General features: G+C 54.4%; 1 protein-coding gene across 3 annotated transcripts in view; it reads right to left on the bottom strand.

Moving 5' to 3' along the window:
• DLG3 (discs large MAGUK scaffold protein 3) overlaps window positions 1-24,650 on the bottom strand; it is a 77,554-nt gene that overhangs the window by 21,503 nt on the left and 31,401 nt on the right. For 2 of the 3 annotated variants that reach the window (XM_056491113.1, XM_056491112.1), the window contains exons 5-11: window positions 16,695-16,748; window positions 8,642-8,692; window positions 5,529-5,653; window positions 4,892-5,061; window positions 4,478-4,614; window positions 4,034-4,178; window positions 3,733-3,892 (exon numbers count right to left, since the gene is read on the bottom strand). In XM_056491113.1, coding sequence (XP_056347088.1) covers window positions 3,733-3,892; window positions 4,034-4,178; window positions 4,478-4,614; window positions 4,892-5,061; window positions 5,529-5,653; window positions 8,642-8,692; window positions 16,695-16,748 — 842 coding nt within the window. The remainder of the gene's footprint in view (window positions 1-3,732; window positions 3,893-4,033; window positions 4,179-4,477; window positions 4,615-4,891; window positions 5,062-5,528; window positions 5,654-8,641; window positions 8,693-16,694; window positions 16,749-24,650) is intronic. The other variant, XM_056491114.1, reaches the window with a different exon arrangement.

Raw genomic sequence — 24,650 nt, forward strand, 5'->3', positions numbered from 1 at the left:
GCAGTGGGTGTGACATGAGACACAGCACGGACAGACACAGAGCATCCACCATGAAATGACACACAGAAACACTGAACTGCCTGGTGGTATCAGATGCCATGAGCCAGAAGAGTGGGATCAAGCCCCTCCACAGCATGGCAAGTGTGCCTACACCCCCCATGCACCCCTCCAATGCCACAGACCCTGCACAGCTCAACAAAAGTCCTAAACTTTTTGATGATTACTTAATTATATCACAGCTCAAACAATAGGCAGACAAAAGCAGGAAGATGGCCTGGCATCGCAAACTGCGTCCATTTTTGTCTGGGAGAACAACAGCAGCTCCCAGCTCAAGCTCTGGATTGAAATAAGGAATAAATGATGCCAATTAGCACAGGCTGGTGGTGATTGCCAGGCAACATGATACTGGTGATCATCAGTGCATCTGCTGTGGCTGGATCCTGGGCACTTCCTCGGGTACCACAAGGACCAAAGGCCTGACATTGGGCTCAGCAGCCTTATCAACCACTCACCTGCCAGGTATCAGAGGGAAATTTCTGAGTTGTATTAGAAGAGATGCACTGAGTGAGGGCACCCTAAAATCTTGGCAGACCTGTGCTAAGAGGACCTTGGAGCACTGGGGTGGGATGGAACACACCAGAACTGGGCAATGCAGGAAAACTGTGGAAATGCTCAGTCAAAAGATGCCCAACCCCAAGTCCTCAAGATGTTACCAGTGCTTGGCTTAGGGGAGGTTGTGAGGGGGCAGGGAGGGCTGCAGCCATCAGTCCCTCTGCAGCAAAGCTGTGCCTAGGGCTAGAGCTCTCTCAGGGGAAGAAATAGGTCAGGTTTCTGGGTCTGCAAACCCTGCCTCCAACCAGGAGATGAACTTGCTCTGCCCCTTGGGTTTTGCTGCTGCCCAAGCAGTGTGCAGGAAGCACAACCTCAACTCAGTGTAGGGGGAAGCATCCCCAGCACCTGTGAGGACCAGACAGTTTTGTGGAAGGTAAAGAGACCCTACAAGAATAAGGAGAGGAAATGAAGCCCCAGACAGGTACAACTCAGGTCTCAGTCATGACATGCACTCTTGGCTTCCATCCTCCTCGCAGGAGGCACAACACGGCTCCTCCAGGCAGATCCCATGCTGAATGTCACAGTGTTAACACTGGGACCTTGGCACAGAGCAGCTGAGGGGATCCTCAGGGGCTGTGCTGGGTCTGGGTTGCAGTGATGAAGCTCACTGGAAAACAGATTCTTTGGTTCCCAGTCCTAGGTGTTGCAGGACATGAGGGTCACTGGAGCCACATACACATCTAAGCAGCACTTGTGCCCGTGGGAGGGGGAGAGTCTGGATACTGGACCTCTGCCTTCCCTAAGGAATGGCTGGCAAGAGCCTCATGGGAGACAGCTTCTTTTTCAGGGCAGCTGCTGCCTTTCCCCACACCATTAAGTTGCATTTAGATCACACTGGTCCCAGTGCATGATCTTGGTGCCAATAGACCTGCAGCAATGATGCTGTCCTGGAGGGTCAGGGATGCACATGAGACTTTCAGCACTGTCCTGGGAAGCATGAGGGAAGTGCTGAGCCCACTGCAAGCTGTAGATCTGTTGGGTAGCAAGGGGCTATGTCTGCAAACATGGACCTAGTGGTGCCAGCTTGTCTGTAGTGGGGCCCTCCACAAGGCAGCACCATCCTCTAGTGGCCACCAGCACATGCTGCACCAGGGCCACTGCTGAGCCATGACTGTGCCACTGCCACTGCCAAACCACCACTGAGCCACTGCAGTGCCATCACTGTGCCATTGCCATTGCCACTGCTAAACCATCACTGAGCCACTGCAGTGCCATCACTGTGGCACTGCCACTGCCAAACCATCACTGAGCCATTGCAGTGCCATCACTGTGGCATTGCCACTGCCAAACCACCACTGAGCCACTGCAGTGCCATCACTGGGCACTGCCACTGCCAAACCATCACTGAGCCATTGCAGTGCCATCACTGTGGCATTGCCACTGCCAAACCACACCGAGCCACTGCTGAGCCATCACTGTGCCACTGCCACTGCCAAACCACACTGAGCCACTGCTGAGCCATCACTGTGCCACTGCCACTGCCAAACCACCACTGAGCCACTGACAAGCCATCACTGTGGCACTGCCACTGCCAAACCACCACTGAGCCACTGCAGTGCCATCACTGTGCCATTGCCACTGCCAAACCACCACTGAGCCACTGCAGTGCCATTACTCTGCCACTGCCACTGCCAAACCACACTGAGCCACTGCAGTGCCATCATTCTATCACTGCCACTGCCAAGCAACTGTTGAACCCTCACTGTGCCATTGCCACTGGCTGTGGCCAGCCTAAGGTGGGTTGCAGTTTCTGCTTTCTAGCCCACAAATGGGAATATTGGCATGTGCAAGAAGGGACACCCTGCTGGGACCAGGGTCTCTGGTGTGTTTTCCAAATACTGGGACTCAGCCCCTTCTGTGCTGGACTGTAATGGCAGACAGCACTGTTCTTGCCTGTGGCATCATCCCCCAGTGCCCTGACAGCACAGAAGTTGCTACACCTGGTGAGGATGCAGTGCCAGAAACAGGCTCTAGAACCGGCATCAGTGGTGCCAAGACCAGTGGGAGAGGGGGGTGCAGGTGGAAGGCAGTGCTGCACAGGTCATGGTGTGCAGTGACACCCAGCTGTGCCTGAGAACCAAGAAGTGAGAAAGCCCCATGACAAAGTGAGTGCAGAGACCCTCCACAAGGAGGATGGCAGACCTGACAGCAGATGGCAAGTCAGGGTCTCCCACTCCAGCATCCACCACTGACCTGCAGAATGGGAGAATCCTGGACAAAGCTACTACATTTTCCACTGTAGACACACTTCCAAAACCAGCCTGCAAACTTGTTCCCAACAGCAGAGCTAGCTCTAAGCCTAAGTTGAATGTTGGTCCCTAGAAATCAGCCTAAGCCCCACAGTCCTGGCCCTGGAGATAGCACATTCAAAGAACTGGCCCCAGGGCTGTGACAAGAAGAGGATAAGCTGCAAGAATCAGCTAGCAGAGCAGGACTTTCCAGGTCTCACTCTCCTACTCTCAGCTTGAGGCTTTGGAGAAGTTTTATGTCACACTTAGGCTCAGAGCAATGTTTTCTTTGTGCACCTCTTTTATTTCCTGACTTCAGGAAACAAACCTGTTCAGGTAGCATAAAGGATTCTACTGGGGCAAAGGGGGCTGTGCCAGGGCTGGACAGGAGGCTGTGAGGCCAGGGACTGGCAGTCATTGAAATTGTACCTGAGTGCAAGTGTTTTGGGATGCCAGTCTCAGGGACTCTGGGAAGGGCCCCACTTGTTTGCAAGGCTGTGCTCCCCCTGGCCTTCACCCCTGGCACAGCTCCACCTGGGGACATCCTGGGAGCCTGTGGCACTGCTGGATGGCACCATAACAGCAGGGAACACCTTGCATTCCAGGTATTGTAAAATAAGAACAAAGCTGAAATGCAATTGTGTAAGGCTTGTGAAAGAGTGAGAGGGAATGGAGAGGGAGTGAATGCAGCAAGCCAGAGACTGACACAGCAGGGCTGGTCTCAGGGGAGCGAGCACAGAGCTCATTATGGGCACCTCAAGCGTTGCACCATGCACCTACAAATGACCTTTTGAGGCTCTGCACTGGCAGTGGGGATGGTGTCAAACCACCACCGATGAGAAGTGAGGGAGTGAGGAGGAGCATGACCGGGATGCTCATGCCGGGTACTCACCTGGTGAAGTCATCGTCTCCGATCATGTGCCGAGGGACAGGCGAGTACCGGGACGGAGTCACCTGGGGAGGGATGGGATAGGCAGGCTTGCTCTCAACGCTGCCCAGGTAGCCCAGACTGGAGTTATGGCTTATGTGGTTGTCAGCCAAGGCTGAGAAGGCTGCAGGGGAGGAGAAGGTCATCAGCAGCAGAAAGCCATTTACAAAGAGGACATGGAGACAGCCCAGCCCCGCTCCCCACCCCAAGACACTCAGGTGCCCCATAGCCCCAGGCAGTGGCCAGTGGCCAGCGGCGTACGTACTGCTGGCGTAGTCGGGGGGCGCGTACATGTCGTTGAGGTGGATGTTGCCAGGCTTGGCCACTTTCAGGTACACCATGTCAGAGGTGTTCTTCAGGGCAGCCACTGCCTCCTCGTGCCGCACGTCCTGCAGGTTTGTGTTATTCACCTGCCAGAGGGAAAGGGCTGCGTGACACGGCTGAGCGGGAGGGCAGGGACCAGTGCAGCCCTGCAGGAGTGGTTTTCCATAGGGGAGGTGCCACAGTAGCTCCAGAGGCATGGTGCCATTGCCTTGGGTTTGGGCCTCTTGCCTGCAGCCATTACTGTGCCTGCCCTCCCACAGCAGGAGCCCCAGGGAAGAGGGGTGAAGCTGCTGACAGGATGGGTGCTGGGGGTCAGGATCAGCACTGCATCACAATGGAATGTGTTCAGCTTCACCTCCCAGCTGGCTGTGGCCATGGGGCTTACCGCAAGCAGCCGGTCCCCGATCTGCAGGCGCCCGTCCTTTTGGGCAGCACCTCCCTCGATGATCTTGGTGATGTAGATGCTGTTGTCCCCAGGGATGTGCTGGTTCCCAATGCCCCCTGCAATGCTGAACCCCAGGCCTGAGGGAGAGTGAGAATGCAGGTGAGGGACAGACAGACAGACAGACAGAGTCCTGGGCTGGCACCACAGCCCCTGTACCTCACTGGGCATCGCACCCTGCCCAAACTCAGCAGGCAATGGGCCACCCCGCTGCTGCCTGGGGCCAGCCTGGCCACCGTGCACTGCACTGTGGGTCTGCCCCATACCCTGTGTCCCACAGCACTCCATGCTGCAGGGCCACCCTGCCCTGTGGAGCAGTGAGGCACCCAGGCCAAGCGAGCAGAGTGAGGGGTTCACCTTTGGGGCCTTTCATCAGGTTAACCTCCATGATGGTCTCTGGCGGGGGCTGCCGGCGGCGCACCACGAGCCGCACCACGGGGCCTGCTTCCTTCAGGGCCTCCACAGCTTTGCTGTGCACAACCTCAGAGACGTCCACGTCGTTCACCCGCAGCACGCAGTCGTTCACCCTGTGGGCACAGGATGACCCTGAGCATGCCTGGGGAACTACCAGCCCATGCCACGCTCCTCTCGTCACCCCTGCCACTCTCCTCCAGCCACACAAGTGAGGATTGCTCAAGCTGGCCAGATCACACCTTGCTGGGGTGAGAAAGGGGTCCCTCCCAAAGCAGGGCAGAGCAGAGCTGGTCCCTCTAGTGCAACCCTGATGGAGATGGGAGATGAGAAGGAAGGCTGGATCCCTGCCCTGGGCTGTAGCAGGATGGATGGGAGCAGGAGCCTGAGACAGGGAGGTGGCTACAGGCAGGAGGCTGGTGGTCAGGGATGGTGGACATCTGAGGACTGAGGGGATCTTGCTGTGGGGAAGAGACATATGGAGGCCAGGGACCATGTTGGGAAAAGGGGTAAGGCCTATAGGGTCCATGCAGAGATCCTGGGTGACACCCTGGCTGCTCCCCCAGCCCCGTACTCTACTCACCCTAGACGGCCATCCATGGCTGCTGCTCCCCCAGGGATGATCTTGGTGATGAAGATACCTGGGTCATCTGGAACATGGGGGTTGTCGATGCCTCCCGCTATGCTGAAGCCGAGGCCAGAGTTACCCTGCGGGAAATCAAACGTCGTGTCTTTTCCCCATGGCAAACCGCTTGCTGCAAGCCCTCCTTCAATGGCTCCCCCAGCCGTGGGACCGCCTGGGGCGCAGAAGCCCTTACAGCATCTGTCACACCCCGGGGTGCCTGGCTCAGGGGGCAGAGGGATGCTGGCCGGAGGAGAGGCTGGCGTTCCTCAGCTGAGTGCTCGGCGCAGCAGCGTGGAGCACTGAACAGATGGAGTGGGAGAGTGGGAGCCGCCAGGACCTCCCTCACCACCGCGTCTCCACGGAGAGACTGAGGCAGGCGGGAGCTGGGGGAAGAGGAGGTGGTCCTTGGCGGAGAAATCCTCCCCTTGCTGGCTGCTCCCCAGGAGGAGACACCGATGCTGCAGCCTGAACAGACCAGCGGGGATTGTGCCAGTCACCAGCATCCCACTCCTGCCCCTCTGCACCCTGGGATGTAGCCCTGGCACAGAGCCAAGCTGGGGACCAGCATCACTGATGCCAGAATTTACAGGTTTGGGTGGAGGTGGCTATCAGGATGGAGTGGGCTCTCCATTTCTGTCTCTTCCTCACAGACATGCTTGGAGCATCACTCGAGCTTCTCCTGCCGAATTACGCCTGGGGGGAATGCAGGGACCACAGCTCATCTCCAGGCCATTTCCCCAGCATCTCAGGATTGAGTGGCTCTGGCCCTGTGCCGCCTCTCCCACTTGCAGGATCCTCATTAGTGACACACTCACAGGCGCTCCTTCCTGATCCATGCTTGATGCAAGAGGACAATTCCTGCCTTTTTTGCTCTGCCTTGAAAATCAGATGGCTTCTCGCCTTGTTCCCTCATGTGGAAGAGCTGACACGTAGTTACACACTATTGGGCCTGCCTCTCTCAAGCAGGAATGGGCTCAGGCCAAGCTCTCCTGGCTGCCCATGGCCCCCATGCTCAGTGGGAGATGAGGGGGTGCTCTGCTCTTCCATGGGACCTGTGGCTAAGGGGGCCACGCTGGAACTCCATCTCCCCAGGATAATTTAGCACCTACAGCCAGCTGGGGTTTGCACTTCTCCCCAGCAATTTTGCCCCAGCATCAGCTCCTGCAGCGATGCAGAGCTGGTTTTATGACGCTCATGACACAGCACCAGGAGCCACCAATGTCTGTCACTGTGCAGAGCTCCCGGGTGCTCTCTGGCCAGCTGGGATTTGGCTGGCATGTGACACGAAGGCATTCAACAGTAAAGGGTCTGAGGCTGCTCTCTTTCCTCTATGCTGGGTTCTCATTACCCTGTGCTTAGCTCAAAAAAGCTCCTCACTGTCACAGAGACCAAGCTAGCAGCAGCAAGGCAGGTGAGATTGCAGAATGATCTCCAGCCGTTCTTCGTGCCTGTCTGTGGAAGGTCCTTGGTTAGCTACTAAACCTGGAAATTATCTGGGAGGTGTTAATTTTTATTCTGATAAATCTCAAAAAGGAGTTAAAGGGATTTCTTAGCTGACATCAGGGTTGATGCCAGGGCAGCTCCTGCTGTGGACATGTGTGGACACAAAGCCACATCCCCTTGCAGATTGTGTTTCTGCTATTATTGTCCCCAAAATGCTGCTGCGTTTACGCTTGTCTTTACAACAAAGACAAGGATTAATAACAGTGACTGATTTTGGGGTACACTGAGGTCAATTCTGGAAGCCAAACACCCCAGCAAGGGGACAGTCTCACCTGCAGGCACCTGAGTGTTTCTCCTGCATTAAGACAGGATTGTTGGATCCCACCAGGGACCAGGTAAAGGGTAAGGACCTGGGTAAGGTCCATGCTAGCCCAGGCTGCTAAGCAGTGAGATTCCTTCATGGCTTCTTGCTGTTGGAGAATGAATTGCTGCTTGGGGCGTTGAAATGGGAGCATCAATGAGTGTTGCCTCTCTGTGTGGTCCTGCCCTGATCCCACTGAGGGCTGAGGACAGAGGATGCTCTGAATCCCTGAAGCAAGGCTTTTGCCTGTGACTTGGGCCTGGAGCAAGAAGCACTTAGCCCAAAAAGGAAGGAACCTCTGGGCTGGTTTCGTCAGGCACGCCGGGGAAGCGGTGGGTGAGGCGGCAGCCCCAGATAACCTTCCGTCCACCCACCTCCGTGATGCAGAGCCAAGGGAAGGAGGGAGATGACTAAAGGCAGAGAGGAACAGAATAATGAGCGATGCGTCTTCCCCTGCAATGCCGGCCACGCGGCGAGGCTGAGCCGCCCGGCACGGCGGCGAGGGGGAGGCAAGGTGTGCTGTGCAGAGCCACGGGCAGCCTCCCACCACAGCCTTTCCCAGCCAGCAGGGCTGTGCCTGTCTCTCAGAGTAAACCCCAGGCCAGCTTTTCCCACTCCCTCTCCATCCCTCCTCCCCTGCTGCTTCCTGGGCAACAAGAAAACCCTTTGTGCCCTTTGTGCTGCTGGCTTGCCCCTGGATAAACCCCACACATGGGGGGAGGTAATTCTAGCCACACCATCACCTCTGTGTTACTGACAAGGAAAAGGCTTGAGCAGGAACTTCCTCTATTTTGGTTTGTTTTACTAAATGACCTGTCCTTGCAGCTTAGCATCCCAAGGCTGTATGCCCTAGAGTGATAGGGAGCCTGGTGGTCCCTGTGCCCAGTTGTGGGGTGCACCCACCTGTGTCTGCACAAGCAGAGCTCCCCACACCTGTTTTCTGACAAAGGCAATGACAAAGAGCCTCCCCCCATGTTCTGTACTGATGGGTTTGTGGGGGAGAGGGTGTGAAAGAGGGAGGCAAGGGAGAAGCCCCCTCCCTCCCTTCTGGAGGGGTGTGCAGGGGGATAGGGGAGCAGCAAGCCCACCCTGGTGGGAGCCAGGCTGGCAAAGCAGGTGCAACACCCGTGAAAGCTCCAGAGAGAGTGGGGAGCAGAGACCACCCTCTCTCTCCCCATCAGCTGTGCAGGGGTGCGTGGGGACCCAGCTGTGCCGGGGGGTGGGCGAGTGGGAGGAGGCTGCTGGTGGGTGGGTGAGGAGGACTTACCCTTTCCAAGACGATCTCTTCATATTTGAACATCCCATCACTGCCATTCATCTGGAGAGAGGAAGACAGCGTGTTACGACTCTCTGCTGGTCCTGGGGGAATTTGTTTTTCCTCTCTGATAGCTGAACATGAAGAATCCAACCTAAAAGCTGCACCATCACCACTGAAAAAACCTTACAGGCAACTGCTTGGGCCTGCCCTGGAATTAAACCATGTGCTGCTTTTCTCTCTGGGCATGAGCCAAAGCCCACTGACTTTAATGCACTTCTGTGCAAAGCCTTTATTCTCCCAGCTCATTTCTCCAGCCATGAAAAGGAACACAACCGAAGGCACAAAAAGAAATAACACCTTTGTTACGCAGCATATAATTAACCTCAGGAATTCACTGCTTGAGGAAAGGAAGAGAGGGGGTCGGTCCATTTAAAGGGAAAAAAATGTCTGTACATAATAACATAATAAACACCTTTAGCAGCTTATATTTTTTAAATCTTTTCGTAGCATGACTGTATTAACAGGAAATTCAGAATAATTTATTCTACAAAATTAGTTGGGTGCAAAGGAAATTAGTTGGTGTGAGAGAGTGGGGCACAGTAAGAGGTGAAAACATTGTGATGCCCTTATGTACAAAAATGGTGTAGCTTGTCTCAGTGCTGTACACCACACTGATCCCCACGCTTAAAGTCTCCCATGCTCAAAGTATCAAAGCAGAGCTCTTGGAAACATAATGAACAGAAAAAAGAAGGTATGCAATTGTAGGCTTCAAAATGGTAAATGTAGACCTAAAAAAAAATAAATCCATTTTCCTCATAATCAACAATGCACAGGAAAAATGCAGCAGTTTCACTCAAGATTATCGGGATCAGGTCAGAAACAGCTGCCACGGTCTAAAATTTAGCAAGATTTACAATGCAATTGGCTACTGAAACATCCAAGACTTAGCAGCAACAGTTTCAAATAAAACTGAGGAGGAAGAGAACCCAAAGAGCCATGGAATCCAACTCCTGACCCTGCACAATCCCCCAACAGTCCCACCATGTGTTGTCCAAATGCTCCTTGAGTTCTGGCAGCCTTGGGGCCATGACCAATCCCTGGGGACCTGTTAAGTGCCCCACCAGTCTCTGAGTGAAAAACCTTCTTCTAATGTCCCTCAGGGCCTGTCACTGAGCACCACAGAGAAGAGATCAGTGCCTGCTCCTCTGATTCCCCTCCTGAGGAAGCTGCAGACTGTGGTGAGGTCTGTCCTCAGTCTCCTCCAGGCTGAATAAGCCAAGTCACCTTTGCTCACATGGTCTCTTCTAGATCCCTCACTACCTTTGTAACCTCCTTTGGATGCTCTCTAACAACTTTATATCATTTTATTGTGGCCCCAGGACTCGAGGTGAGGCTGCCCAGTGGGAGCAGAGCTGGACAATCCCTCCCTTGCCCGTCCCCACTGCACCCCAGGCCAAGGTTGGCCTTTTTGGCTACCAAGGCACACTGTTGACTCAGATGTATTTCGGAGGGAACTGAACTCAACTTCATAATTTGAGTCATTCTGGGAAACAAGGGATGTGACATGGGTAGTTCTGTATGACAAAGGCAGAGGCAGTGGAACCCTGGACTCAGCAGGAAAACACCTCTGACTGTGCAGTCCTGCCTCTGCCTGTGGCCTCTGGACAACGTGCAGGGTTCCTCATCTGGATTTTACATCCACTATTAACTGATGGCTCAGAGATCATATGGAGCCACTTTCTGTATATGCTCTGTATCCCAAACTGGAGCTGACATGCCTTTGTTTGGACACAGTTCTAACAAACACTTCATGTGGGGCATGAGCACACTGGCTGTGTCCTGCTTTCCCAGCTCCTTGCTCTCTGCCTCTGAAAGGCACAGCCCTGCCATCCTCCACACCCCACAGTGCAGGGTCATCCCATGGAGGAGACAGGAACCATCACTTATGCTAAAGCCACCATCTGACACCACAGAAGAAAACCCAGCGAGGCAAGGGTGAGGCTCTATTGATAGGTAGGAAGAGAAAACAGGAGTTTTTCTAGGTGGCAACCACTGAGGGCCCAGGCAGAGGAGCCGTACTGCAGGACAGGATCTGGGATAGGCTGTGCCACCTGTGACACACACACCCTCATTCCCTGCCCTGGAAAAGCAATCCCACACCCTATACTGCGTTCAAGGATGGGCAAAGAGATGGGAATGACGCTCCAGGGAACACAAGCTAAGCGTTTTGTCCCTTCTTGGATGTGCTCTGTGCCTGCTACCTCTCAGCCACAGGAAGATTTCAGGGGACAGTTCAGGGTTGGGACATCCACACACTCCAACAGTAGGATGCTCAGATCCTCCCAGCACAATGGGAGAGGCTTTGTCCAGCTCTTACAGGAGCATCTCGCAGCAGAAAAGCACTGGTGTGGTGGGATTAACCCCCAGCAGGGTCCGTGACAGCCTCCGAGGCTCAGGGACACAAGGGCAGTGCCACCCTCTGCCACAGCACCGCCCTGTGCTGTGCTCCTGCAGGCAGAGGGGCACTCCTCCCCTTGCCACAGCTTCTCCCTCTGGCATGGGCTGCCTTTCCCTCCTCTCATCTTCCCGCACTGAGTCAATCCTAAATGCAGCCGGCTCACTGGCCCCTGTCAGCACAGCCCAGCTCAGCAGAGCCCCGCTCAGCACAGCCCAGCTCAGCAGAGCCCCACTCAGCACAGCCCAGCTTAGCACAGCCCAGCTCAGCACAGCCCAGCTCAGCACGGCCCAGCTCAGCACAGCCCAGTTCAGCACAGCCCAGTTCAGTACAGCCCAGCTCAGCACAGTCCAGCTCAGCACAGCCCAGCTCAGCATGGCCTCCGGCCCAGCTCAGCACAGCCCAGCTCAGCATGGCCTCCGGCCCAGCACAGCACAGCCCAGCTCAGCATGGCCTCCGGCCCAGCACAGCACAGCCCAGCTCAGCACAGCCCAGCTCAGCACAGCCCAGCTCAGCACCGCCCAGCTCAGCACAGCCCAGCTCAGCACGGCCCAGCCCAGCCCAGCAGAGCCCGGCTCAGCACAGCCTGCAGCCCATCCCCTCTCTGCAGTTGGTATCCCGGTGCGTGGGGCGCAGCGTCGCCTCTCCCCGGCTTTCCAGCAACTCAGATTCCTGGCACCCTTTGCTACTACACACATTGTCCTCTCTGCTTTGGCATTCAACACAGTTGCCACACAGCCAGCCATATGCACACCCACGGCCGCAGAGGAACAGCGTACACATCCCTGCAGGATGGGATCTGCAGAAGCTCTGACAATCTGTGAGCCGTGGTGAGAGCCAGCCGAGGCCCCGCCGAGGAGCGGCCGCTGCCAGGGGTGCGCTGACACCCGAGCACACAGAGCCCGTCAGACACGCCGGGTGAGCCGGGACAGCCCCGCTCCCCAAATCCCCGGGTTCAGTGCTGAGCAGTGTTCTGCACTGCTCCCAGAAAACCAGCGGTGTTGGTGCTTGATGCTTGGTGCACAGCCTGCACCGCCCAGCCAGGCTGGGGTCAGCCAGGCCTGACCATGAAGTTTTAGCTCTGATTATGTTTTTGAAATTCATGCAATGGAACGCCAGTTAATTGTATAAGGAAGCCAAATGAAGAACTTAATATACACCACGTAACCAAGGGAACAAGCCAACAAAACGAACGTTCCAGTGCTGGAAAATCAAATACCAGTCACTCACTGATGGCAAAAACCTCCCCATGATACCCGCCAGAGCTGCCAGGACCTGGCTCTGCTGCAGGCTGCTCTTCCTGTCCTTTGCCAGTGCCCTGTGCTCCTCCTCAGATCCTGTTTGGGGCCATGTCTGATGAAAGATGCCTGGCTCCATCACCTCCAGGATGGGTGAGCACACCACACCCTGCTCTCCTCTCCTCGTGTAACACCTGCAGAGCTGACAGGAGTCTCCGGGGCTAATTAGCTGTTCCCAGCATATCCTGATTCTAAGCATTACCTGGTTTCTCATGGAAAAGAGTATGGGTATTTTTTCCAGGCCCTTCCCATGCAAAAAGCCCACCTGTGGGCTCAGGAAGAGGTGCATCTCCTCTTTAGAGCAGGAGGGAAATAGTTACTGATGACAGCATTTAGCTCATCAACAGAAGGCTGCAGAGTTAACACTCAATAGATAAACAGAAGAGCACACACCTTCCAGAGCTACTGCAAGCTGTCTGCAGGACCTGCTGTCCAACACTGCAACAGCCCACGTGGAACACCCCTTGGAATTTGCTATAGTAAGGATTTGAGGTGGGTTTTTCTTGGTGGGAGGTGGGTTGGCTGTTTTTTCTGCGTTTGCTTGTTTTATAAATTAAAAAAAAAGGGCCAGATTTAGTAGATAAAGATCGAATTCCTCAAATGCAACCCAGATATCCAACCAGGCTGCAAGAGGAAATAACCTGCAGGAAGGATAACACTGCTCACAGTCCCTTTTGGAGCAGGATCCTGCCCATATCCTGTGCTTAGGATGTGATGAGGATGAGCACTGAGACCTGCTGGTGGAACAGCCATTTATCAAGGTAATGGAGAGGGTCTGAAGACTGGAGAGCCAGCCCTTGGTTGTGCCAGCCAGCCCTGGGTGTGGAGGGCACCCGGCAACGCCCCACACCTGCCCCAGCACAGGGAAAGAGGAGCAGCCCCGAGCCAGGGCAGAGGGTGCAATGGGCACCTCCCTGCTGGCACGGGCACCGCCAGTGCTGGCACAGCAGAGCTCTCCCTGCCTGCACATGGCAGGGGCCCAGGGAAAATAGGTCAAGAGTTCCCTCCCTTCACCTCCGTGTGTCCTGCTGCAGCACTGAGACTACTGACTCGCTTCCAGCTTCCCCTGGCCTCAACCCCTGGTGTGCAGTGCCCACGGTGCTGGCCTTGAGCACAGAATGAACAAATGCCCTGTTTCTGGTCAGCCTTCTGCTAGAGGGCTGTGGGGACCAACCTGCTGAGCTTGGGCAGAGTGAAGGGGTTTGCAGCCTGACTGCCCAGCAACAGCTGGGAGGACACCACAGCCATGCTGCCTGCAGGAACTGGCACTGGGATGTGCCCCAGCCAGTTGGCAAAGTATGAGGGACTCAGTGGCTGAGATCAGGCCTGGAAAGCACTTACCTTCCTCACACCTGGCTTTTAAGCAACTGAAGAGGTGATTGCACCTCACTGCTGGGCAATGAGGCACCAAATCAGGCTCCAAGGACCCAAACTCTGAAACCTTCAACTCCTCAAGGGCTTTGGAGTGACTTTCCCTGATAATTTTGGGATTGCCTGGCAGCAAGGAGCTGTTTCATCTTCAGAGAGGCAGCTCTGAAATGCAGAGACCTCATCTGCCATGGAAACTGTTTCTAATTCTTCACCTCTCCATTATGGACATGCTGGGCAGAATACACCAAGATGTAAAACTGAGAGCAAGGACCTGGAGCTGGCATGAGTGATGCCTTCCAGCACTCTCCTTACTGTTCAAGGGATGATTTTAATACTACAGGCATTTTATCATGGGTTATTTGGGTTTTTATACCCTGGGGATGCTGGGCTCTGCTCAAACCACACACTGAGCCCCAAACATCCCAGTTCTGCAGCTCCCACCTTAGAGTGCTGCTGGTGCTACAAGCTCCTGGGGATGGAAGTGGGTGGATGGGGACATTGAAATGCAGAACAGACTTCTTGATAAACAGTCGGGCCAAATCCAGCCCAGCAGCCAGTCCAATGCAATCAATGGAGCTAGAACAGGAAGGAACTAGACTACATCCATCTGTTTATCATTAAGGAAAGCACTGAATAGTTAAGTAATTAAAGACTGGAAGATGTGACTTTAACCCTTCCACATACATGCTGTACCAACAAGCTTCAGATTTCGGGTTTGTAAAAAAAATCCCATGTGTCCAGATTTGGCATTTTGGTGTTTGCAGCAAGCTCCTGGTGTGGCTCCTTTGGGACCTGGGAAACTGCTGAGGTTTTGGGGAATTGTTTTCTCTGAAGCCTGAGGAATCCAGCACCCCAGAGAAGGAAAAGATGGAGCAAGGCCTGTTTCCTGGTGAAATGTGAAGTAGAAGGCTAGAGGGTTTCCAGGCTGGATGCTGAGAGGAATCAAACTGAGGTGTCTCCCCTGCTCTGGGCATGGGCTGCTCCAGGCACCCCAATGGTGACACACACAGAGCAGATCACAGCTACAACCTTCTGACCCCTGCAGGACAGCTGCTCCCAGCACGTTCTGCTGAGTGTGGATGGATGGGATCAGTGACTGTCACTCCCAGCATGATGCTGGCATATGTCTGGGGTGCAGAGCACCCCTGAAACCCAGCCAAAGTGCAGGGAGAAGGGGTGGGCAGAGATACAGAGGTGGAGGGAGAGGGAGGGATGTGAAGTTAATGAGCTGGAGTAGAGGGAGGCAGCTGGGAGGGCAGGAAAGCAGAGTGCCCTGCAGTGGAAGGAGTGGTTGCTGCCTTGCATGAGGAACCTGTCCAGGGTGACAGAGGCTGTCCTTGGCCCCTGGACTCACCCCTCATTGCCTTTGGGCACACAGGCAGGGAGGAGGGACGGGCATGGATGGAGTGTGGCAAAGGATGCAATGCTGGTGCCTGCAAGGATGAGCGGGCAACGTTCCTCCAAAGATGTGACATTTTGTACTGAGGGAGCGTACAAAATGGATGAGAGCAGACTTTCCATCCTACAATACCTCCCTGCCCTGCTTACAGCACACTTCTCCCTTGCTCTGGCCCAGCATGACGGTGGTCCCTTCCCTCCAGGAGACATTGCCCTTTTCCCAGTTCCCTGTAGAACAGCCAGGACAGTGCAGACAGGAAGCTACAACGTGGCACTGCCCTGCAGCCAGGGTGCCCAGCACAGTGAGAGAAACTCCAACCTACAACCCCCCTTCCATGCCATGTGTTTGGGGAAGCTAACCTTTGGGGACAGCAGCCCTCCTCTGTCACATTCATACAAGGCTGCTGGACTCAGGACCACCACGCTGAGAGATAAACCATTGCCTTCCTCCCCAGTGTCAGGTGGCTTTAATTCAGGCTTAATTAAACCATACAGCCAGGGTTGGAAAGGTCTCAGCCTTCTCAGTCCTTCTTTTCTGTAGCACTTCTCAACTGGCCCAGTACAGCTCTGATGTGGACTGACCCCACCACAGGCTGTGGGCTGAGATCTGCAGTTTTCTACAGGGGAAATGCAACCCCCAGAAGTCACCTGCAGCTCACTACCCTAACTCCAAAGATGAACCCACCCCAGCTCTGAGTCCTGGTGCTGCTTCACTGCTGTGGAAGGCAGCTGAAGTTTGATGCATCAGAAGCAAACCTGATGCAAACCACCCAGCCCTGGCAAGCTGCTAACTGGGCTCCTTTGGGCAAAAAACAGAAGCACCCAACAAGCATGGAGCCAGTGCTGCTGACCAGAAACCCATGCTGGCCACCCTCCTCCTTTCATCTCCCCAGCAGGAATTAGTTACAAATGTTCTGGGGACAGATGCAGCAGGATGCAAACCCTGTCTGTAACAAACTGAGGATTATCTTATACTAAGCCAGGAGTGCCAAAAGCACTGTGGCTGCAAACACACAAGTACTGCTCAACTGCTGGCAGCCTTCAGTGGGAGAGGAGCAGCATCTGATGGGCCCTGCTGCCTTGAGGACTGGTGAGTGAGATGCCAGCAAGCACCCAGAGAGCTCAGTCCCCCTCCTGAGGGGCCAGGGCTGCCTAAAGAGGCTGAGGCAGTGCAGGAAGGCAAAGGATGTCTCAGCAGAGCCTCTCAACCCCCCTGCATGGGAGGCAGAGGAAATGGCTGTATGATTAACCCTGAACACTTCCAGCCTGGATCCCCAGCTCCTCTGCTGAGGTCTTTTGCCTTGTTCCTCCCTGGGCTGGAGACTCCAGCATTGCCTGCTGCTGACCTCGGTTCTGTGCAGTGTCACCCAGCCCCAGAAAGGCTGAGGGGTGGGATGAGCTGGGGGGACATGGCGTGGGTATCAGGATCTTCTGCTGCCTTACCAGGGCCTCCTTGAGCTGGAAAAGTCTTTCCTGCACTGCTGAGCAGGGAAAATGCAGCACTTGATCAAAGGAAGCAAAACGAAACCGGGAGACTTACAGAGAGCCCTTGTTCCAGCGAGTCTGTATTCACGATAATGGGAGCGGGGTTGGCCTGTGAGGAGACAAAAGTGGGATGTCACCAAGCTGAGCGATGAACCCAGCCCTTCACGGTGCACTGCCTCTGCCCTGGCTGTGCCACCACAGACCCTCCAGGCCAGGCAGCAGAGAGGTTCAGGAAGGGCTCTGTTTGTCCCTCCTCCAGGGCTATGCTTGTCCCTCCTCCAGGGCTATGTTTGTCCCTCCTGTCCAACAGCCCTGGGACAGGAGCAGGGACACAGCATGGCTTTGGGCATGAGTCCCATCCTCAGACCTGGTGTGTCCCAAACACCCCATGGCCTTGGCTGCTGGGAAGGAGAAAAGGAAGATTGGAAATTCTCTCAGGCTTGCGTCAGACTCCCACCAGCACCAAAAGTTATGTGAAATTCACACTAGTGAGGGGTTAGGAGATATGAGGAATGGGGAAAGAAACCTTTCTGAGAGAGGAATTTACTGCCACCACACCAGGCCTTCAAGGACCCTCCAACAGCTGCTGTTCCTTCTAAGCACAGGGCCACCATATCCTGGGAGAGCTGACAGCATTTGGTCCTTTATCTTCATGACTCCTGGGGTAAACCCTCTGCTCGGCAGCCCCGGCTCATCCTCCACAGCAGCACATCCTCCTGTCCTGAAGGGCTCCCCTGAACCTGTCCCCGGGTCCCTGCTCCAGGGCTACCCTCTGTCCCTCGGCTCGCTGCACAGCGCAGGGCAGACACACGTGCGGAGGGCAGCCCGCGGGCAGGGACGGCGGAAGGAGGGCGGGTCAACCAGGAGAAGAGGATGGGCGAGGATGCAGCGCCAGAGGGGCGGGAGAGGCCAGGGGAGGGTCGGGACGAGATGGGATGGGACAAGACGGCTGGAGATTGGGGGCGGCCAAGGAGGGACGGGACAGGACGGCCGGAGGAGGGAAGGGAAGGGAAGGGAAGGGAAGGGAAGGGAAGGGAAGGGAAGGGAAGGGAAGGGAAGGGAAGGGAAGGGAAGGGAAGGGAAGGGAAGGGAAGGGAAGGGAAGGGAAGGGAAGGGAAGGGAAGGGAAGGGAAGGGAAGGGAAGGGAAGGGAAGGGAAGGGAAGGGAAGGGAAGGGAAGGGAAGGGAAGGGAAGGGAAGGGAAGGGAAGGGAAGGGAAGGGAAGGGAAGGGAAGGGAAGGGAAGGGAAGGGAAGGGAAGGGAAGGGAAGGGAAGGGAAGGGAAGGGAAGGGAAGGGAAGGGAAGGGAAGGGAAGGGAAGGGAAGGGAAGGGAAGGGAAGGGAAGGGAAGGGAAGGGAAGGGAAGGTCGGAGGAACCTGGGTGAGACGGCCGGCGGGACGGGATGGGACGGGAGGCCGGAGGAGGGCCGTGGGTCGGGGGTGCGGTGGAGGAGCCGGATGGGAGGGGAGCCCAGAGGAGGAGTAGCCGGGCCGTGGGTCGGGGGTGGGGGGCGATGAAGGGACAGGATGGGGGGTGGGTCGGGGGCGGGGGCGATGCAGCGGCGGTCGGGCCGTGGGTCGGGGGCGATGAAGGGACGGGATGGGGGGCGGGTCGGGGGCGGGGGCGATGCAGCGGCGGTCGGGCCGTGGGTCGGGGGCGATGAAGGGCCGGGATGGGGGGTGGGTCGGGGGCGGGGGCGATGCAGCGGCCCGAGCCGCTCCCCGCGGGGTCCCGCCCCCGGAGCTGTCCAGCGCCGCCGATGCTGAAGCGCGGGGCTCCGCCGAGGGGGCGTGAGGGAGGGGCGGCCAACAGCGAGAGGCACAATCTCAAGGCTGTCATTCCTCGCCGGCACACAGCGGAGTAGTGCAAAGCCTGGAATGTCAGCGGTGAGCTGGAACTCGCTTCATCATCCCCAGGCTCGTGAGGAGAGCAGCAGCCAGAGTGAGACACGAGGAGATGAGAACTGCCGGGGGGAGGTGAAAGGAAGCGTCTGCCTTAGGGCAGCATGAACGCCAGAGTCGGCAACCAGCGAGTCAAGGTGTGGGCTAGTGAAGCAATCACCAGGGACTTCTGCCTGTGCATTAACAGGGGTGTTGGACCACACGGCCCAACAGCCCCTGAGTCCGTGACATTTTCACAGGAGCCACTCTCCTCCTTATCGCCCTTGCCTGGGTTTACTCGACCCTGACTGAGACCAGCCTCCCCCCAGAACCCAGCACGGCAGTCCCCACCATGTCCTGTTTCAGTTGACCCTATTTCTAGACTATTCACTCTCCTCAATTAGTGGAAGGGCCAACCAGACTGCGGTTTAAATCCTGCCCTGGAAGTTTCTGCTCTCATATGGATGGAGCAGGAGGTAGTTAATTTGATTTATCCAGATGCTTTCTGATCTTTCCTGCAGCTGTAACTATTGGTTACAAAACCATAGTTTTTATGGCAATTAATTCTCTAACTCAGGCAAATATGACCACTTCCAAGCACTCCTGCCAAACCCCTCCCCCACACAAAAGAGAATCACAATTTTCAGGTCCAGTGTCTTGGGACCTCCAAGGCCCAGAAGCAATGTTAAACAGGGAATATCCCCTCTCTGGCAGTACACAGTCCTTGTATTTAATCCAGATAATTTGAGAGATAGAATATATTAAACCTGGCAGTGGCTTTTATTAGTCCCCAGTGCAATTCTAGGAAGGGATTCCACATTTCAAGGCAAAAAAGAAGCACTTCTACTGCCAGCAATTAACAACCGGTAACACATCAAGGTTTGAACATCCAGAGGCCAGCTCTTATTAGATGAGTTTCCAGGAAGGATGCAGAAGAGGCAGCCTAAGTGAATGTAGCCCATCACGTGCCCCATGATTTATAAAAAGAATTCAACTCCACAAATGATGCTTTGGATCCCTCCCAGGGAGAAGTGCTCTATATAATAATGTTATAGAGGCTTTTGCAGGTCCAGCCTGAGTCCTCACCGAGCCCCATTGCACTCTTTGTTGAATTAATAATAGCCCAAAAATCACACATCACATTGCCTCACTCACACAGTGGTGAGCCCTAAGGACATATTTTGTTTAGCCTGCTCCCTGTGCACTGAGCATCCTTCGCAGCCATTCCACACTAGTGATTTTTTACATCTCAAAATACTGCTAGGAGCACAATTTCCCACTCAGGCTCCAGATGGGACCCAGGAGATACTGAATGTGAGTCGCTGCTCTAAAACAAAGTCACACATGGTCAGGAGGAACTCAGACCAGGAAATCCCCACTTGCTTCTTGTGGCCAGCTATTCCATCTACTGCAAGAAAGGTGTTTGGGCATTAGTTCTGACTTCCACTTGCAAATATTTTAATATTTGCACTTTGCCTGTCCTACTGAAGAGACAGACAAGGTCTAAGACTCAGAAATAAGCAGAGGACCTGAAAATAAAAAGATTTTGCCTCCTTCCACCAGTAAGGCAGAGGTACCAAGCAGCTCTGCTAGCCAAGGGAGGAAAGAGAGTGTCATAATTTTTTGCTGGGCAGCAGGAACGTGCTGGTGAATTAACCATGCCCTCAATTCTATAGGGAATGGTAAGTAATTTATGCCCTAAGGAGCAGGAGTTTGCTGCATGCAGGGAGGAGAGGGAACAGGGCTTTGCATTCAGATCACATTCAATGGGGGCTGTCAGATCTCTTCCATCTAAACCCCTTCATCACAATATTGTTTACCCAGCCCTGTTTGTGCTTGAGGGTGTTCACAAATGGAAAGAGTAGAGGTCCAAGTCCTACAGTGCTCACTCCATGCTGCAGTATCACCAAAGTCCAGTGGAGCTGGAGGTGCCCTGAACTCCCTCCATCAGGCAGAGGCACTTGGTCTCAGGGGATGGAGGCTGCAGGGACTCAAGGAGGACCTTGGGGAGTGAGGAGGGCACTGCACAGATGCAGAGAGATTGATCTGGGCACAAAGCCAGAGAGGCAGAGGACAGCTGCTGAGAAAATCTGAGCAGCAACAGGAGTCAAAGGGAGCCATGGTGAAGGCAGATGAAATTTGAAGGTCATGATTCAAGAGCTCTCTGGTCTCACAGGGGCTGAGAGAAGCAGAGCTTTGCATCCATTGAGTTCTGCACGACATTCCTAGGTGCTGATGGAGGGAGCAGCAATGTGCCCCAGGCAGCACCCAGAGAGGGACTGGCTCCTGTGGAGACCTTGGTAGAGCATCATGCCTGTTTGGGGCAGCTGCTTCTGGTTCAAACCAGACATCTCTCCTCCTCTACAGGCTGGAGCAATACCACTGCAGCACGTGCAGGGAGCAGACCAGCAGTGCTAGGAAAAAATCTCAGGCACAGGATGAGGCCTTTCTGAAACACCTTTAGATATCCCTCTGGGTAGTGGTCTGAGAGGGACTGCTGCTATTTGGGCTCCACTTCCATGGCAGCCCAGTGACACTAACACAGTCACTTAGGATTACCAAAGCCCCAAATGTCAGCAGGTATCACTCCTCACCTCAGTTTCTACTGCTGTCGTCTGCTGGCACAAAGGTAGGCATTGCAAAACACGATGATTTTCCAAAACTTCCAAGCAAAAGAAAAGCTGCAACTACATGCAAATGGAGGAGGTTCACTAGCCTGCTGCTGAGGATTGGGTCCTGCCCTGTGGCATTTCTCCAAGGACTGCTCTCAGGAGCTGGGCAGGGAGACTCTGAACTGAAAGTTCAAGATAATGTCTCCAGAATTAATATCCCAAAGCTTTGCCATAGCTTCACATCCTCCACAGAACCTGCATGGGGGTCAGCCCACGGAGGTCAGGAGATACCTCCTGGAGGCAAAATATACATGCTACAGATGTCCCAGGACAAGGGCAACTGGATTGTGGTCACATATAAACACATTTCCATCTTAACCAGCAACAGGAATAACAGCAGCCTCCAGAGATGGCAAATACCAGATAACACACAGAGCTGCTCTCTGCAGGAGGGTGGTGTGTCCTATGTGCCATGCAAGAATGTGCAGTACACAGTGACTACTTGAGACACTGGGATAATGCACGAGAAGCAAAGTACCAATTTAACTCCTTTATTTCCCCAGACTGGATCAGAGTGAAAATTCAATTTGTCTTTTAATATCCTTTGTTTCATATCATCTGAGGTATAATTGTAGCACTCAGAAGGAAACGGCTCTGGAGATAAGTGAAATTCAGTCTTTACATCTCTTTAAAAGCTCTCAGGGGCAGAGGTCACAAGTGGGGAAATGCCCAACAGAATTATCTAATCAGGGTTGACACTGAGCTGCTTGTAGCCTAGCTCCATCTGCTTTGATTTTTTTTTTTAAAGGGTGTTAAAGCACGGAGAAAGCTGTGCATTTGCAGCTATGAAGGCAGCTGCCCTGCTGCAGGATCCCACCATGTCGAATTCTGGCTGTGAACGAGCAGGTACTGGCTCAGGGATGCTGAGGGTGCTGCAATGCTGCCACAGCAGTGGGGTCAGCTGCAGGATGCTCAGACATCAACAGGCTCCTGCTGCTGTGGGGAGTGGGTTTGCACCAAGCTGATGAATTAATTTCACAGGAACAAGCTCAGGTCCCGCCTGCACAGCACACATGGGGAGCCCGTGCTCGCCGCCACTCACCCTGATGAGCACTGACACTCTCCTCTGCTTTGTGCCAGGCTCACCTGCCCTGTGCCCAGATGCTGGTTTTACCAATGTTGGGCCACTTTCTGCACAAGCCCAACACGTAGCTGCCACTGCACCTGAGAGGATACAGCTCCTCCACAGCAACCTGTGGGGACTTCTGAGGTCAAAACCAGACAGAAACCCACTCCCTGAGACAAGGAGTCTTGGCTCTGCCCCTGAAAGAGCAGGAGAGCAGGTATGTAGAGCAGAGAGGTGCTGGCATCTTCCCTCCAGGTTGCTCCTGGTCCCTCATAGACTCCCTTAGTTTTGACCTGGCTGTGCCAAGGGAAGCCACCTCACAGCTCTTGTGTTAGGAAGCAATGCCCGGCATATCCCTTCCCAGGCTGAACTCATGAGATGTAGGGCTTTTTTGATACCTCATGATGAAATCTATGCTTTGATCTAACGCTTTCATGCTCAAGGAAAGAGGTACCACACTGCTGCCAGGGCTAGTCCCATCCTCACAGATCCCTGTGGTCATCTCTCTTTGCTTTCCTGGGCTTTACACTGTGGCCAGAGCTGAAATTGCTTGGGAGCATCAACAGAGCTGGAGACCTCTGAAGGAGAATTGATCCTTCTGGGTTCCCACAGGCTGGGAGAGGGAAAGGGAGACAATGAAAACAGAGGACAGACACTTTTGGAGGCTGAAATTCTTGGCCAGAGACGAACCATCCTTCCTTTTAACTGGGCTGGGTAAAGTAACTCTCCACTTTTTCTCTCCTCCTGCAAGAGCAACCTGTTGGCTGACATGGTTTGGGCAGGGGAAGGACATGACCCAACAGCATGCCTGCATGAAGGGGAGTGACAGGCCAGCCTGTCAGGGAGAGCCTGGCCCCTGCCCCCCTGCACAGCTCAAAATGTGGCATCAGTGATGTAGGCAGTGGTGCTGGGGCTGGCTATGGAGCTTGCAGGTGCCCGCACCCGCTGCGCCAGTCCATCCAGCCAGGTGCCAGCTGCTGCCTGTGGCCCTGTGCTCGGCTCCCAGCCAGCCTGGGGGCCTGCAAGCAAGAACAGCCCTTCTCTGCAGGCTGCCTCTGGGACCTGTCTGAGCTGGGCTGTTCTGGGGGCATGAGCAGAGCCCCTGCCCCACAGCTGCACCTCGGCACTGGCTCAAAGCACCGGGGCCATCCGGAAACAGGGAACACGGGACTTGAAAGGTCCCTGGTCACAAGGATCTTTGGCAAAGCCACTGAAGTATCCAAAGTATAATGTGAACACAAGCAGCTACTGAAGGTTTAATCTTTGTTTTGGTGCTTTTTATTTTTTTTAAAGAGGACTGGAAAAAGCCTTTACTCAGTAGCGAAGGAAGAAAGCTTCCCAAACAGAAGCTCTGTCAAATCTAAGTTTCCATTTAGAAACCATTAAGGCCAGGGTGTTCAAACTTGAAAGTTAGACATCCTGTTCCAGGCTCAGCCCACTAAAATAAGTGACCCAATTTGCAGAGCTACTGGGCTTCAGTAGCTTCTCTTTGACCTGGCAGTACCAAATAAAATGACTTGATTCTTTTTTACACAGGAAGAGTTGTTATTATTTGAAAGAGCCACATGCTTTTATCTTCCTCTCAGGCAAATACATATGTATAGGTGAAAAAAAGGGAATAAGGAACAGTGTTAAAATAAAGATTTCTTTGGTTCCTGAGATTCAAATATCCTAATTTCTTCTTCTCACTAAGTTCCAGTGCACACCCAGTTAACAAATGTTAAGAAAACCTGTTTCTCTGGGGAAAAAAGCAAACCAAGATCCATCAATAGAGATTCAAGAGAAATTCTAGCTAGTACAAAGGTGACAAGAAGGTATCTAGGGCCTGGTCTGGGGCGCTCTGAGGCACTACATGTTCCCAAAAATAATTACACTCTCGGAGCAGTTCTTCTGCAAGCCCCATCAAATGAGCTCTGCAAGCTAAACTGTGAAGTTCATTCCAAATTCAGGTATTCTGAACTTGTTAAATGCTGTATTAAAAGTTTTCATCTCTAAGTCCCTGACACATGCTCACAGCATATTGCTGGATTTGCAACAAGGGCCCTTGAGGACTCCCTACATTATCCCATCTTTGCATGTGTTAAAACCAGCTGTGAGCATTAACACAGCCCACTGCACCCACAGTGCTGGCACAACCTCACAGCAAGGGTTACACCCATCCCTGAATCACAGCTGCCAGGCTGAGCCCCAGGCTCACTGTCCCTCCAGCCAGCACGTGGGGTTTGGGGTGGCAGGCAGAGCCCCTTGATCCCCCAGGATCCCCTGAGCTGAGCTCCTCATGCCCAGCCCAGAGCAGGACCTGTGTCCCCTGGCACCCAGGGACCACGGTCCCCTTGGAGAGCATCCTGCCCCGGGCTGTGCACAGCGGGCGCCGGCACATCACCCGGCCCTGAT

This window comes from Oenanthe melanoleuca, chromosome 4A (assembly GCF_029582105.1).
Source record: "Oenanthe melanoleuca isolate GR-GAL-2019-014 chromosome 4A, OMel1.0, whole genome shotgun sequence".
NCBI lineage: Eukaryota > Metazoa > Chordata > Aves > Passeriformes > Muscicapidae > Oenanthe > Oenanthe melanoleuca.